Source organism: Leiobunum rupestre, chromosome 11 (genome assembly GCF_980474605.1).
Source record: "Leiobunum rupestre chromosome 11, qqLeiRupe1.1.hap1, whole genome shotgun sequence".
NCBI classification, from domain to species: domain Eukaryota; kingdom Metazoa; phylum Arthropoda; class Arachnida; order Opiliones; family Sclerosomatidae; genus Leiobunum; species Leiobunum rupestre.
Window position 1 is genome coordinate 31,487,885 of NC_143394.1, and position 15,838 is coordinate 31,503,722.

Consider the following 15,838-nt stretch of genomic DNA (forward strand, 5'->3'; position numbering starts at 1 on the left):
CGACACTTGTTACGCCTTATTGAAAATTAGACCTTCAGCTTCATCGGAAGCGTATTTAATAGAGTAGGAAATTTTGGTTTAATTGAAATAGAATTGAAATTGAAATTATTGCATCGAAGAAATTCTAATTTAGCGTTTCTCTATTGATTAAAAACAAATGCGCCACCCAGGTTTCGAACCCAGACCATTCGGCTTGGCAGTCGAGCGCTCTACCACAGAACCACCGATAGCTGCTTAGATTCACTGAAATTAAGACAGGCATCGTAAGCATAATAGGTAATAAAGTCTTTTTTTATTAATGAATTTATGAAGGCCTAATCTGGTATTTTTTAAAGGTTAAATCTTGTTTTAGCGCAGTCAGCCGAGATTAGAGGGTTAAAGGGTAGACCCTGTGGGTGGTCCACTTTCTTAACGACCTATATATAGTTCTGTTAATTCAAAGGAGATAATTTAACGTTAATTGCTTTAAGACCTGGCGGTTAGTCAAGTGGCTCTCTGTGCTTTGTTGATGGTAAGGTTTTTGCTTCTTGTAAATATATTTGGTGTGGATATTTGGATATCTACGATTTCTAACGCAGTCAATGATTTCTTGGGTGTGCGAGTCATTATATGATATTGGAAATTGGACGGCATTGGTCTTTTTCATGTGGTATGCGTCACAACGTCAACAGGAAGTGAACGAGTCGTCCACTACCAGATATCTACGGTATCTTCATCAAGGGCGAGTGTTGAAATAAAATGAGCGTTAAAGATGCGGCAAGTATTTCGTAAGCGAGTAATTCCAAAAAGCCTCTGTAGATATTTATTTCATTAAAATTTGCTTCGTATTATATTTAACTGATAAACTTGTTCTGTAAAAGGGTTTAATTCAATTGTGCATTGTTATAGTACGTCTAACTTACTGTTGTAACTACTTAACTTATGATATTCTGAATAAATTAAAATTGGTCGTTTCGTCTCAATTATTTTAATTATAATTAAAATTTTATACCGGGCGGGATAGAAATGGGTTAATATTTTTAACAAATAACTCTAAATTGCGGAGATATATCTTTAAGGGTTATCTCGAGAAATTAATACCACTAGGGACAATTCTTCCGAGGAGAGGTATATTTTGGCTTGCCAACTTGTTCTTCTCAAGTTGTTAATTAGTCCATAGGTTTTGGGTCTAAATCCATAATAGCCTCAGGTAATTCGCGCCATAATCTCTATTTCCGATCTCCCAAAAATATTTAGTCAAATAAATTAAAATTTCAAGGACAAGAATATTTAAGGTACTAAATAATAATTAAAGAATTTATCAACAAACTCTACTAAAATTACCTTAATAAAATTTCAATATCAATTTTTAGTTCCTTTACTTTTTACAAATTCTTAAAATTCTTCCACTATTTGACAACTGTTCCTCTGGAGACTGCGCTTAGAATCTGATAAACTTGAACTCCAAAAAGCCTAAAATCGGTTCACAAAACTTAACACTAAACTTAATAAACTTCCATCCCCAGCTAGCTTAAAATTTCTTAATATTTAGTTTACTGGGACAGCTGGTATTTGTTAATTTGAGGGGCTAACCACTCTTTGAAAATAATAATAAATAAATAATAATAATCAGCTATGCTAATACCCAAGGCACCACCTTAGGCCTAAGTCATTAAGCGACTTTTGAAGCCATTAATTCAGGTGGCCGGGTTACAATGCGTAGGAGGGTGGTGGCAAGCCCTGCATGCCAACAGCTCCCTACACTAACTATTACCGTTAACCTCGACCAGTTTTTATGGAAAGGGGAAACCGAAGAACACGGGGGAAACCCATTTAACCAGTGAGGAGATAACTTGCAAACCTTACGCAGAAGGAGTTGTTCCGAGTTTTCATCCAGTGCAACATGATGGGATGGAACCAGGCTCCTCTTGCTGCGAGGCGAAAGTGCTAACCACTCCACCACCCCACCTGTACACCCATTTGTACACCGATTACATAAGTATGAAAATGAGTACAGCCTTTGGTAGTGCTAAATCTGTACTCACTTACGTAATCATTTTAGTGCAGTCAAAGCTACAGGCTTGTACACCGATTACGGGGAGTGATCAGCCCCTCGTGTTAATTTCCAGGTTTTGTAATTTGGTGAATTCCTTTTCTCCGTGCTTTACTATTTTTCTGAATCTACTTTGCATTTTTTGTTGCAATTTTCATGTATCAACATTAGTTTTAGTTCAGTTTGATTTAATTTATGAATGTATTATTATTTTGTATCTTTTTGGTATGTTTGTACCCAAGCCGGGAACGTCTTAAAGGCCGACTACATAAATATTCGGTTTACTCTGTCTTTCACTGGAACTAGGCTGACTGCATGGCACATGTGTATTGCAGTCAGCCGACTTCCAGTGAAAGACAGAGTAAACCGAAGATTTATGTAGTCGGCCTTTAACACGATTCATTGAATAAAATTGCAAAGTTGGCACTGCATTTTACCTGAGAGCAGTCTCATTTTCGCGTTTTGAGGCAAACTGATCAAAATGAACCCCCCAAACCGCGTCTTCCTGTTGAGGACCAGGGGCGTGTTAAAATTCTAAGAAGGAATTCTTCTCTTGAGAAAAGTTCTTCGTTGGAAATTTTCTCCCCGTGAGAACTCGCTAAAAAGCGTCAAAAGTAACAAGATTCTTCGAAAGATGGCGGCTTACGACTTACGAGAATGCCTCGAACGTTGTAATCTAAGCCTTTGACAATAAATATTATTTTCGCGACAATATATGAAGGAAGAAAACATTTTATTTATGATTTAAAAGGAAATATTTCATTATAAATTAACTTAACATTCGGTTTTCTCTGAAATTCGTTTTCGTCTACAAAAATATCATATTGTTTACTTTCTTCAGCATCAAGTAAACTGATTAGAATATTAGCTGCCATTTTTATTTATATTATCCCCCCTTTTTGACCTAGTGAGAATGCTCAGAGGAATTCTCACACTTCTCAAGAGAACTCGCGAGAAGAGATGACGTCACCTCCTGCGAGAAGGACCGTCAAAATTTTGAGAAGTGAGAATTCTCACTCTTCTCAAGAGAACTCGTGAGAAGAGATGACGTCACCTCCTGCGAGAAGGACCGTCAAAATTTTGAGAAGTGAGAATTCTCACTCTTCTCAAGAGAACTCGTGAGAAGAGATGACGTCACCTCCTGCGAGAAGGGCCGTCAAAATTTTGAGAAGTGAGAATTCTCACTCTTCTCAAGAGAACTCGCGAGAAGAGATGACGTCACCTCCTGCGAGAAGGACCGTCAAAATTTTGAGAAGTGAGAATTCTCACTCTTCTCAAGAGAACTCGTGAGAAGAGATGACGTCACCTCCTGCGAGAAGGACCGTCAAAATTTTGAGAAGTGAGAATTCTCACTCTTCTCAAGAGAACTCGTGAGAAGAGATGACGTCACCTCCTGCGAGAAGGGCCGTCAAAATTTTGAGAAGTGAGAATTCTCACTCTTCTCAAGAGAACTCGCGAGAAGAGATGACGTCACCTCCTGCGAGAAGGACCGTCAAAATTTTGAGAAGTGAGAATTCTCACTCTTCTCAAGAGAACTCGTGAGAAGAGATGACGTCACCTCCTGCGAGAAGGGCCGTCAAAATTTTGAGAAGTGAGAATTCTCACTCTTCTCAAGAGAACTCGCGAGAAGAGATGACGTCACCTCCTGCGAGAAGAACCGTCAAAATTTTGAGAAGTGAGAATTCTCACTATTCTCAAGAGAACTCGTGAGAAGAGATGACGTCACCTCCTGCGAGAAGGACCGTCAAAATTTTGAGAAGTGAAAATTCTCACTATCAAGGGAAGAATTCTTAGAATTTTGACGCGCCACTGGTATGGTGTCGAATTAAGTTGCCTTATAGCCTCAAGCCATTTCTTTACTAAAGTCCGTTTTTTTACTGGGAACTTTCAGGGAGCACGCGCGAAATAGCTCGAGCCCATTTAAGCTAAAATATCAAGACGCGCGTGGAACTTTAAACAAGTTGAATCAGACATAAATAGAGTTACGAAGTCGGCCATTTCATTACAGGCCTAATTTAAAATAGTACAGGCAAGGGCGCCTGCACGTTCTCATCAGCTCGAGACGTCGCGTGCACTTGACCGCGTGAAGCGGCCTTGCATGCGCTATTTGAAATCAGACCTGTAATAAAATGGCAGCTCTCACAAATAAGGATATAAAAGAGTGTATTGGCTGTCATAGCGAAACGTCACTTCTACGTCACGAGTGACGCGCCCGATAGATCTAAACAAGAACGCCAATGTTACTTTATAGAAAGGCAAATTACAATAGCTTATTAAAAAATTGCAATAGCATATTGAAAATAATATTTTTACATTAATTTACTTTGTCTAAGTAATCACTGTAAATCCGAGACGCGTTTAATTAGCTAAGCCTATTTCTCCGTTTAAAATTGTGCGTCAATTTCGCGCGAAACAACGAAGCCCGAAAGTAAAATCCACGTAACTAAATACACAAATTAGAATTATATATGTGGATTTTGCTTTCATGCTTTAAAGATTACCACCGCTAGAGATAGATGGCAACATCGTCGAGTAATAACGTTTCAGATTTGAAGCTAAATTTTTGTCTCGCGACCATCAGATTTTAATTGACGGATTTTAAAATGACGTTTTAGCACGCGACACTACAGTTACATGTCTTGGGCACACAGCCTTCTTTGCGTGCTTTTTTGACCATAACATGTAGAGGTATTTTCACGCGCAAAATGAATTTTAAAAGCCGTCAATTGTACCTCTATTAATTTTTATTCCCAACTCAATGGTATGCCCATAGTTAAAATGCGCGCTACTAGCTGGGGATAGTGGTGGCGCCATCTCTTACCCAGACGGATTCTATGGGCATTTTCCCGCCAAACAAATTATTACGGCTTTTTGAAAGAGACGTCTCTAACTTCTAAGCTGTCTCTGCTAAAAGTGAAAGTTATTCGCAACTGTGCTACACCACTACCAACTTTTTACTTTCAGTAAGTTCAGTTCCTGCAAAAGTGAAGCTCGAAATTGGACGTAGCTACATCGACGGCGCCGTCTTCTGGTGGTGGCTCCTATTATGGTTTACGCCTTTGCCTTTCTTACATGACCATTTTCATCGGCAAATATAATAGAATATATAAGATTCGGGTCATTGTTATATTTTATTTAAATAGGATATTTAATTGTATAACTTCGTTTTACGCGATGAGGTAATGAGTTAGTACTTAATTTTTTTACTTTGAAACTTAAAATGGTCGAAGTTGTTACAGGAATGGAAGACTCAAATATAACAAGTACAGTGCTGCAGCTGACAATCAGTATATTATTAATATAATTAATTTTTAAAATATAGCCTTTAAGAAACCACCACTGTCACCAAGACCCCAATCAGCTTCACCAAAACCACCGCTATACCCAAGTCTTTTTGACTGTGAACCACCAGCTAGTATCAGGAGTCACTCTTCTACTCGGGTGTGCCAAAAGCCAAAAGTATCAAAACCCAGAATTAGGTCTTCTTCTGCTGGCCGTACTCCAGATCTGAGAGCCCGTTATTGGGCATTACTTTTCGAAAATCTACGAAGAGCTGTTGATGAAATTTACCAGACTTGTGAATTAGATGAGAGTGAACTAGAATGTGAAGTAAGTTGTTATCAAATAAATAATAGGGAATTGGGCTAATATTTGATTATTTTTTTAGGAAACCGTTTTAATCCTAGAAAATTATACCAAAGATTTCCGATCCTTGGTTAAATGGCTAAAACTTAGTAAAGATTTGGAAACCAGTCGTCAAAAGTATGTTTCAAATAGTAGTGTTTGTTCAAGAATCCCCATTTATAAACAGAAAAAAGATAATATTAATAGAAAAGTTATAAAATATTACGGAAAGTAATATTGAAATCATGTAAAATTATAGACCTTTAAAGAAAATACCTCCTTTTTTTGCCTGATTATGTTCAGAAGTAACTTTTAACATGGGACTATAGTATTTTTCCTAAAGTATACATTACACCAACTAAATTTCACATGCAAATTTTCACTGGGATCGATTTACAACTTTTTGCATCTGCTCCCTTTAGTGATACATGTAACCTTTGATAGCATCTTGTAGTGAGTTATTTTTCATCTCTTTTGTTAGCACTCACCGATTTTGTTTAAATTCTGGGGATAAGTAGACTTTTATGTAACTTGAAATTTCCCAAAAGGAAAAGTTTCAAAGGGCTTTAGCTTTGCCATGGCAACCAAAATTTTTCTTGAATACTTAGAACCTACATTTCCCTATGGAAATTAACACGGAGTAATTGTAGATTTAATGGTTTGGAAAATTTTAAAACATTAAAAAGAAAATTATATTAAAAAAATTGTACATTGGGTAAATTCAGGTTAATTTGGGTAAATACCTGTAATTTTGGGGGGGAAAAGCAAATAAGGTAAATACAAGTGTATTATAAAAATGGGTATATGCGTGTACATTTCGGTAAATATTAATAAAATGTCTAAATTAGGTAAATGAAAGTAAATTGACCAAATTTTACCCAAATTATAATTTTTTTAAACATAATTTTTTTTTTAATATTTAAAAAAATTTCAAAGGGAAAAGTATGTTTTAAGTAATCAAAAACATTTTTGGTTGCCATGGCAAAAGTAAAGCCCGTCGAAACTTTTCCTTTTGTGAAATTTCAAGTTACATAAAGGTTTACTTATCCCCCAAATTTAAACAAAATTGGTTAAAATCAAGTCGGATCGTTTACTTGTCAGGGTCTAGCATATTAATAAATCTGTTAATGGTAAAATTCTTAGATCTATGCATTGAAATAGTCCTTGATAAAATGCTGTGGCTCTCCTTGAATTTTAAATACTACATCATTGTCTAATTGTTTATATTTTTCAATAAACTCTATAATAAATTTAATTTACTTGTAGGCCAACTTCGCTGGCATGGGAAGTACGGAAAACCTCGCCAGCTAAATGCCTATTGAAGAGTTTATTTTCTACTAGAACAGTAGCAACATCTAAATTATCCAAAACTTTAAATAAGTATGTCAGTTTTAAATACTTAGAAATTTGCAAAACATATCTAATAATAAATTCGTTAGAACGCCTGTATCAACACAAATCAGTTCATCAGCTCAAACAGATGGAAATATAGGATCTGTTAAAAGATCAGAATCTGTTACAAAAGAGGAATCTCAACCTTCTCCTCCGCTTCTAATTGAATTTGCTGAAAAAAAACTTGATTGTTCTAAAATTGAGCAAGTTGATTGCGAGCGTAAAACAATATCTGATGAGGTTGCTAAAATACTTGAGGATCTCATTGTGCAATGTGTAGAAATTGCGGAAAGCAAACCAGAAATTGGAGATAAAATAAGTGAAAATGTTGTAACAGTCAAGGAGTCTAAACCTCTTCAAAATATCTCTAAAACTGCACGTCCAATCAGTGCAGCAATTAACAGTGTTGCAAAGTCAAGTTATGCAAAATCCACATCTATTAATATGTCAAAGAGTGGTCAATTAAACTCTGATAACCGAAAAGCAAGTAGCTCTGTCGAGAAAAGAACTACCACAAGTTTTCAACCATCTGTGGGATTTGGTCGTGGCAAACGTCCATTTTCTAGTCAGGCTGGAAGCCGGACTAATTTCGTAAGGAGAAACCAAGCTATTCCTACTAAAACAAATGTTGTTTCCAATACAACGTCGCAATACCCAACCCCAAGATTAACTAAAGACGAGAAAAAAACTGGTTCAACATCTTCAATTAGCAGTACGTCGAGTTGCCACAGCTGGGCGGATAAGGTTAAAGGAATCTCAAGTGTAGATGTAAGCAACCCTGAAAATTCACCTCCAAAACCAACAACTCCATTGATTAGTAAAACTTCCAAGGAAAATGGTATGTTTAATTTAATTTTGAAACTTTAGATAAATGTGATTAACATATTGATTATTTTAGTCACTGTTGAAGACACTGATGGTTGGGAGACTGTGCACCGAGGAAGGACCCGTTCCAGAAATTCACCAATTAAAAAGGCCCCATCAGAAAGTACGTTGTCAACTCCTACGGATAAAGAAGAAAATTCTAAGCTAAACACTGCTGTTAAGAAACTCTCCGAATCTGTAAGAAGCAATAGTGACCTAGTAACTGGGCCATCTCGATTGCGCACAGCTAGTAGCAAGAACCCCAATGCTGCTCTTGTTCAAAGAAAACCGTTTTTAACTGGCAAAATGCAAGAGAAAACCATTTTAACCAAACCAGGTACCAGACCTGATGTGAAATCCTCCGCAGTCCTTAGAACTAAACTTAGCACTGATGGCAAACCATCCATCAAGTCAACCAATGTAATTAAGGATGCTAAAACAGATACAAAGAAAAGAGTGGATCCCAAATTGAAATCCGCCAGTACTAAAGTAATTAGCAATGTGGGTAAAAAAGAACCCATTAAAGAGACAACTAATAAGTTCAATCAAAATAAAGTCGATGAGCTTGATGATATTGATATCTCCAGTGGACCTCCCAGCAAAGAACCATCAATGGAAAAGATTACTCCGAAGGAAGTTGTCAGTGAACAAGAGGTTGTTACGCCTGTTGAGGATAAAGAATTTGAAGACCCAGCCATCATAAGCAAAGTCATGTCCAAATTAAATGATGATGAACTTGATAAATCAGAGGACGTAGAGGATCTTAGTAAACTATTGGAGACCAATCACAGTGCTGGTAAAATAGAATCTGATCTTGAAGATGAACTTAATGCCTTAGACGAAGAGTTTGACAATGATGATGAAATAACTGCAGAGTGGTTGGAACATAAAAGAGAACAAGAGGGTACAAGAGTCTGAAATTTCTGTAGTTAAGTTTTAAATTAAAGTCTTTTTAGATTTGGTTCATGAAATGGGTTTGTCGTGGGGAGAACAAATGGATCGCTTGGATTTGGAGCTCCGTACTCCAGGTCGAGCTTTGCAAGTACATGAAAAGCTTTCATCCCCATTTAAGAAACGGTAATTTCTTTTGAAAATGTATAGATTTGTTTAAAAGAGACTAACAAAATCGCAATTTTTAATAGAACATTATCAGAAACCATTAGACTTCAGGAAGAAAAACAAGCCAAAGCCCAAGAGTTACGGGAGAAACTTTTAGTTGAGAAAAAGCAGAAATTAATTGGCAAAGGCAGGAAAGCTGAAGAAATGAAATCTCAGATGGAACAGCAAATAGAACAAATGAGAATCACCATGGAGATTAAACTGCAAAAAGCGGAGGAAAAGAGAAAAATGCAGCTTCTTAATCGTGTTCGTAAAGCTAAGGATGAAGAGGGCAAAGTAAATTTTCAGAAATATAAAAAGTAAACCATCCGTATTCTAACGTGTTGTTGTCTTTAGGTCAATGAAATAGCCTTCATTAACACGTTAGAAGCGCAAAACAAACGCCATGACTTACTGTCAAGGGAAAAGGATCATGAGGCTAGGCTGACTGAAATCCAGGTATCAAATTATTAACTCCTTCAGGGCCAGCAGTGGTAGTTAATTAGCTTGACTAACACCTTAATTATTAACTTAAGGAGGAAAGATTGAGGAAATTGGAGGAGAAAGCGGCTAAAGAAGCGGCAGCTGAGGTACTTTTCTTATTTTTTCTAACTTTGCACTGTGCAAATAATTAGTAATGTAGGTTACGGGCTTTCCAACTTTTTGTATAATAATTCTCTGTTAATAAGAAACTGTTAAGGCCATTCTTCTTAAAACTTTTCATACGGTTTATGTAGGAAAGGCGAAAAGCCCTCGAAGCCGAAAGGCAAGCCAGGCTGCTTGAAATGCAAGAAAAGAGAAAACTGCGTGATATGAAAATAGAACAACAACAACAAGTGAAGGAGAAAGAGAGGCAAGAAATTGCTAATCAGAAAGCCAGAGACCGAGAGCAAAGATTATCAGCTTTGAGTGCGGCTCAACAAGCAACGGTTGAAGAGTTGCAAAAGAAAATTCAGTTGAAATTGGAGGAGAGTGCCAGAAGGCACGAGGAAAACATTGAACAGATTCGCCAGAAAGCCTTTGAATTGAATGTGAGGAGATATTCTTCCAATAACGATGATGCCCCAAGATTGGTGCCTTATGAAACCAAGAAAATGTGCTCTTTGTGCAATGTTTTGGTTAGTTTACTTTTTACTCTTAATAACTTAGCCGAATCTTTGAGAGTATAATTGTACGTAACTTCTTTTTTTTTTCATTTAGATTGGATCAGAAGTGTATCTTTTGAGTCATTTGAGAGGAAAGAAACATCAGGAAGCGGTAAAAGATCAACATCAAGGGATGGAACTTCCAACAGAAGCTTTGGAACTTTACAATCTGAAACACATTGTCGATGCAACTGCTGATCGACTTGATCCTGAAATAACGCTAGATAAGGAACGGCAAAAAGCACTCAGAAAACGTTGCAAGAAAATAAGACAGAGGATGATTAATAGGTTGGTGATCTTTTACCAGGGCTAGGGATATAGGGCTGGTTCTTGGGGGGGATATTTGATAATTTTTTATTGGATATATAAAGCAGCTGGGAGGCGTAAGCAACCCAGCTCCACTGCTGTCTCTCATCAACTCTGCAGTGGTGTAAATAAGGCCCTGTGGCCCTACTGCAATGCAGTAGGGCCATAGGGCCTCAGGGGGCCCCTAAATTCCCATCAAATAATATGCTAGATAAAACCCCCGAAAAGAGTTTCACGGGGGGCCTAGGGTGTCTTAGCTACACCACTGAGACTCGGATTCATTTATTGCAGTACATCTATTATTTCACAAAAAATCTTTTCCTGTTTTAACAATTTTGTGCGATAAATGGAGAGGGACTTTCATTTATCCTAGACATTAAGTTCCAGTAAGCCGTGGAGCTTCAATGTACAAAAATAATGAAAATCAACTATTTTGTGGTTTCAGAGGGTCTGAGTGGGAGAAGGAAAATGTAGAGAAAAATATTATTTCGGAGTCAGATTACAAACAAAAGTAAGTAAAGCAATAATCGCTCCAATAAATCATCATTAAGGAAATTGCCAAGAAGTAATATTTATGAGAACCAGGACTTGCAAGTTACTATTTATAAAGTGCTTGTTGAAATAATGGAAACTTTTCACCTGTTCTTTATGCAACAAGTGTTAAATTTTATCCAGGTAGCTTTTTTATTGGCATATTAAGGCTTAGAAAAAACAAGACTGTCTATTTACAGGTTAAAAGTTTCCATTACTTCAAAAAGCACCATATAAACATTAACTTGCAGGTCCTGGCTCTTGGAAATATTACTTCTTGGTGATTTCCTTGAAACTTTTTTATTGAAGCGCCTATTGATGTTATTTGAATTATAAAATTTGAAATAGCTGTTTTATATGACAATTTCTTTCACTAGGTTTCAAAAGAATGTGAAAGATATTCGAAAACATTTGACTTCGTTGACCTCGAGTAGCTGGGAGAACAACACCATTACTAACATAGAGCGTTCCTTGGGAGAGTTTGAAAGATCATTGGAAAAGAGCAAGTGGAATGACCAAATGGCATTCCGGGGATTGGAAGGCTTGGCAACGTTAGTTCAATTATTAGAGCTGGTCATTTTGGGAAAAAACAATGAGATTGCCAAAATTATACCAAACAAGTACGTTTTTCTATAACTTGTAAAAAGTCAAACATATTTCATATGTGGTTTTTTTCACTCAGAACTCTCACCAGAGCTTGCGTGGTATATAAATTAGCGTGCCAAAATTGCTACGATAACTGTCTTCACACACTACACGCCAATAAAATTGTCACGCTCCTAGATCTGCTAACGCAACGTCTTAATGTAAGTTAAATAATTTTTTATCATAGTTGAGAAACTGACGAGTAGTAAAAATTCCAGGGGCTAAAATAAGGATTTTTTAGAACTGCCCAAATACAAACTGAACCCCCAAAACAAAATTTCAATGAGCTTAAAAAGCGCGGGATTCAGAATTTGTAGCAGTCGAATATTTTAACAAAACTATGAGAGAAAAAAGGGCTGTAAATAAGTAACTTAGTTCAGCAAAATTGTCAATATGTACCGGAAAGACCCGTCGACCACGACATCTTTCAATAGGTAATCAGGTGTTTTAAATTTTTCATACTTTTTGCCCAAATCTGAGTTTTAGAACTACCAAAAACTGCCCACGGTTTTGGCCCTAACAAATTCTGAATTTATAGTGTTCGTAATATACTCTAAATTAGAAATGGAAAATTAAAACCGATTTAAGAGTGTAAATGGAATTGGCCATTTAAATTTACCAATTCTCTCAGTTCGTAAAACGACCTCTAGAGCTCAATTTAGAAAAGAGAGTATACTGAAAATGAAAAAAAAAGAGTGCCTAGGAAGCCAGTGCCTAGCTTTAAAATAATGTTACTATGTTAGTGATTAAAATTCCGCACAACCCTTTTAAAATTTTAATTCCTGAACTGCTCCGAGGGAGAAGGCTTTTATTTCTCTATTAGAGATAGCGAGGGTTTAATTGACTTGGTATCTCTCCAATTTTCGGAGGAAAAAGTTTCGGAGTTTACAAGAGTGGCCCCTAGATGGCCATATCCAGTAATAGGCGGGATGAAAAGAAAGAGAGGGAAGGGCAGGCCGGGGCAACCAGGCTTTTTAATGGGCGCTCGCTGAGTTCGGACTAAATTGAATTGAGAAAAGGGGCATGATGGAAGAGGCCTTTAATAGATGCGGACTCCCCGCTCCGTTCGCCCCTCCCTACCTTTTATTGGCCCAGCGCGAACTCGAATAAAACGTCCAACTTTGAAAAAGGCCCCCTTTTGTCTCCCTCGATTTAGCCTCCCTTAAAAAGTTTGCGTCGAAGGCGGTGGCGCCCCCACTCGGGGAAAGATCGAAACTACTTTATTCTCTTTTTCTCCCGCGTTTTCGAAAAAGGTGCTTTGCAGCTTGTCGTGCCTAATTTGGACAAGCGAACTGTGATATCCCGCTTTCGGTGTCACTTCCAGTTAATTTGCGTTTCAGTCTTTCTGGGTTTTTAGCTTTCAACTGCGCCCTATGGCCGACTTTGACCCATGCTCTAAAGCCAGGTTCACATTTCGTTTTAGATAACTAGTTTTCAAAACCGGCGTGAGAAATCGCTTGGTGTTGGTTCCGACACAGCCAACTTAGACACTGATGCAATAGCGGCCAACCCATCCGCCGAAATTCCTTGAACAAGTATTTTCCCACTATAAACTATCGGCGTTCAGCGCCACGCTCTTTTTTATATTGGCTTCAATGCAAAAACTATTCGAAAAATAATTTTCCGCTAGGGGCGCTCAACACCGAGATATATTTTTGTTAGTAGGTTAACCTAGGAGGATTCAAGTACCGAGTTTTCATATTCCTAGCTTCAACGAATGGGTTGGCCGCTATTGGGCGAGTGTCAAAGATTTCCGTGGTTCGGGAAGCAACTCGTCCAAGTCGGTTCAACGACAAGGCGGGGAAGTATAATAGCTCGAATTTTCAAAAACAAAATTCTAAATAATGTCAAATAATATTACTGTATGCATAGTAAACATGATTAACTTATTGTTTTGGGATAATTTTCAAAATTTTGGTCATAATTTGAAATGACGTTAAGCCTTGGCTATAAGCGAACCGGGGTGAAATGATTTCGCACGTGTGAACCAAGAATTCTCGTCGGTGATCATAACTGGCCATTGAATTGGCTAGAATTACATAGGCACGTTCGGGAGTCGTGGTTTCGCAAAACAAATTCTGAAATTTTGATTCGGCGGACTCAGCCGTCAACTCTATCATTATACCGTAGTGCCATGTATCCTTGGATTAATAATAGTAGTTCCTACCTGGATATATCACTTGAAACAAAACCTGACCAGCAAATGGCTTTTGCGACAGCAGCGCCGCTTCGGTGAAGTTAGCGGAGTATTTCCGAAACTCCCGTAACACATAGCCTTCTACAAACACTTAGCAAATGCGCGCGGAACTATATCCATGTATTATTTATCCAAGATCTATCACTTTCAAGGTGGAATATTGGGAAAAGTCATTTTCATAGGATATAGTTCCCACCGCTAACAGCGGATGGCGCCACCGACAAATGATAGAGTTCCCAATTTTTAAAAATTTATTTCGCGGAAGGCAGATTGTATTTGTAATTCTACCGGTACTATTCCCAATTCAATGTAACTGGCATTCAAACCGACCTAAACTGGGTTTTAAGCTCTAGTGTGACCATGGTTTAGGGACATCGAGGAAATTTCTAACAACGCGCCTCGATTAACATTATTTCAGACTTTCAGTGTATCATACACAAATAATAGATTTCATCCAGGACCTTTTCCAGCTTTCCAAGTCAGGGTTGCCACACGTCAGGGAAAAGTCAGGGAATTTAAAAATGGGCCTAAAAAGTCAGGGAAATGTCAGGGAATTTTAAGAATTTGTAAAGATTCAGGGAATTTAATTTTATCTGGGCACTTTTTGAAGGTAATTTAACTCTAGATGTATGACAAATTCCACGATTATCATTTATTTCCTTGAATGTTTGGCTAATTTTTTCAACATTGCAATAACCTTTTTACTGAAATATAAGTCCATCCAAATTTATTAACTTCTGATAAAAGTAAAATATAAATGAAAAATTTTGCCCTTTATAAGTCAGGGAAAATCTCTTAAAATGGTCAGGGAAAACAGGGAATAGTCAGGGAATTTGAATCTGAAAATTTTGTGGCAACCCTGCAAGTTATAAACCCATGGCAGTGCCCTAGGCTTGGAACTTCTTTAGGGCCCCCTCGACGTCCCCCTTCCGTTTCCTCCTCAACTTAAGATAAATGTTAGAGCAAAAGTTAGAAGTTTACATTTTTGAGGCATTACCTAGGGCTGCGTTCAGTAACTCTCAACGAAGTATCTGAAAAATTATTTTCGTTGAGACCGTTGCTAACGTGGCGTAGGATCTTGTTGAACGCTTTTTACACTTCTTGTAAATTTTGTAAATTATTGTCGGTTTTGGCGTCTAACTAGCTTTACTCCGTTGTGCGACGTCACTTGACCTGCGGACTCAGCGCTGAGCTCAACTTTACTGTCAGCGGTTTTTTACTGAACGGGTTTTTTGACGTCACGTTGCGCGTCCGTTGAGCTACGAAGTCATGGGCTGTAAGAGCAGGTAAGTAAGCCTAGCTGCAGACGCCGCCACAGACGATGTTTTACAAAATTTACAACAAGCGTAAAAAGCGTTCAACAAGATCCTACGCCACGTTAGCAACGGTCTCAACGAAAATAATTTTTCAGATACTCCGTTGAGAGTTATTGAACGCAGCCCAGGGGCACGTCAAAAGTCTAAGCAGGAATTCTTCTCTTGAGAAGAGTTCTTCGTGATAATTTTTATCCCCGTGAGATCTCACTAAAATTCGTCAAAAGTAAAAAGATTCTTCTAAAGATGGCGGCTTACGAAAATGCCTCGAACGTTGTAATCTAAGCCTTTGACAATAAATATTATTTTTACACGAGGAAGAAATCATTTTATTTATTATTTAAAAGGAAATATTTCATTATAAATAAACTTAACATTCGGTTTTCTCTTAAATTCCTTTTCGTCCACAAAAATATCATAATGTTTATTTTCTTCAGCATCTAGTAAACTGATTAGAATATTAGCTGCCATTTTTATTTATAATATCTCTCCCTTTTTGACCAAGTGAGAATGCTCGGAGACATTCTCACTCTTCTCAAGAGAATTCGTGACAAGAGATGACGTCACCTCCTGCGAGAAGGACCGTCAAAATTTTGAGAAGTGAGAATTCTCACTATCAAGGGAAGAATTCTTAGAATTTTGACGGGCCCATGTGCTTCGTTGCTCAACGAACGGGCAACGTGACGTTAAA

General features: G+C 37.6%; 1 protein-coding gene across 2 annotated transcripts in view; it reads left to right on the forward strand.

Annotated features, from left to right (window-relative positions):
* Positions 1 to 4,970: 4,970 nt before the first annotated feature.
* LOC149922262 (S phase cyclin A-associated protein in the endoplasmic reticulum-like) overlaps positions 4,971 to 15,838 on the forward strand; it is a 65,462-nt gene continuing 54,594 nt past the window's right edge. For both annotated transcript variants that reach the window (XM_090163756.1, XM_090163755.1), the window contains exons 1-15: positions 4,971 to 5,295; positions 5,355 to 5,641; positions 5,700 to 5,794; positions 6,923 to 7,036; positions 7,096 to 7,886; positions 7,947 to 8,816; positions 8,869 to 8,989; positions 9,055 to 9,307; positions 9,368 to 9,469; positions 9,547 to 9,600; positions 9,748 to 10,128; positions 10,211 to 10,443; positions 10,907 to 10,972; positions 11,370 to 11,612; positions 11,675 to 11,798. In XM_090163756.1, coding sequence (XP_090019882.1) covers positions 5,253 to 5,295; positions 5,355 to 5,641; positions 5,700 to 5,794; positions 6,923 to 7,036; positions 7,096 to 7,886; positions 7,947 to 8,816; positions 8,869 to 8,989; positions 9,055 to 9,307; positions 9,368 to 9,469; positions 9,547 to 9,600; positions 9,748 to 10,128; positions 10,211 to 10,443; positions 10,907 to 10,972; positions 11,370 to 11,612; positions 11,675 to 11,798 — 3,777 coding nt within the window. In that variant the 5' untranslated portion in view covers positions 4,971 to 5,252. The remainder of the gene's footprint in view (positions 5,296 to 5,354; positions 5,642 to 5,699; positions 5,795 to 6,922; positions 7,037 to 7,095; positions 7,887 to 7,946; positions 8,817 to 8,868; positions 8,990 to 9,054; positions 9,308 to 9,367; positions 9,470 to 9,546; positions 9,601 to 9,747; positions 10,129 to 10,210; positions 10,444 to 10,906; positions 10,973 to 11,369; positions 11,613 to 11,674; positions 11,799 to 15,838) is intronic.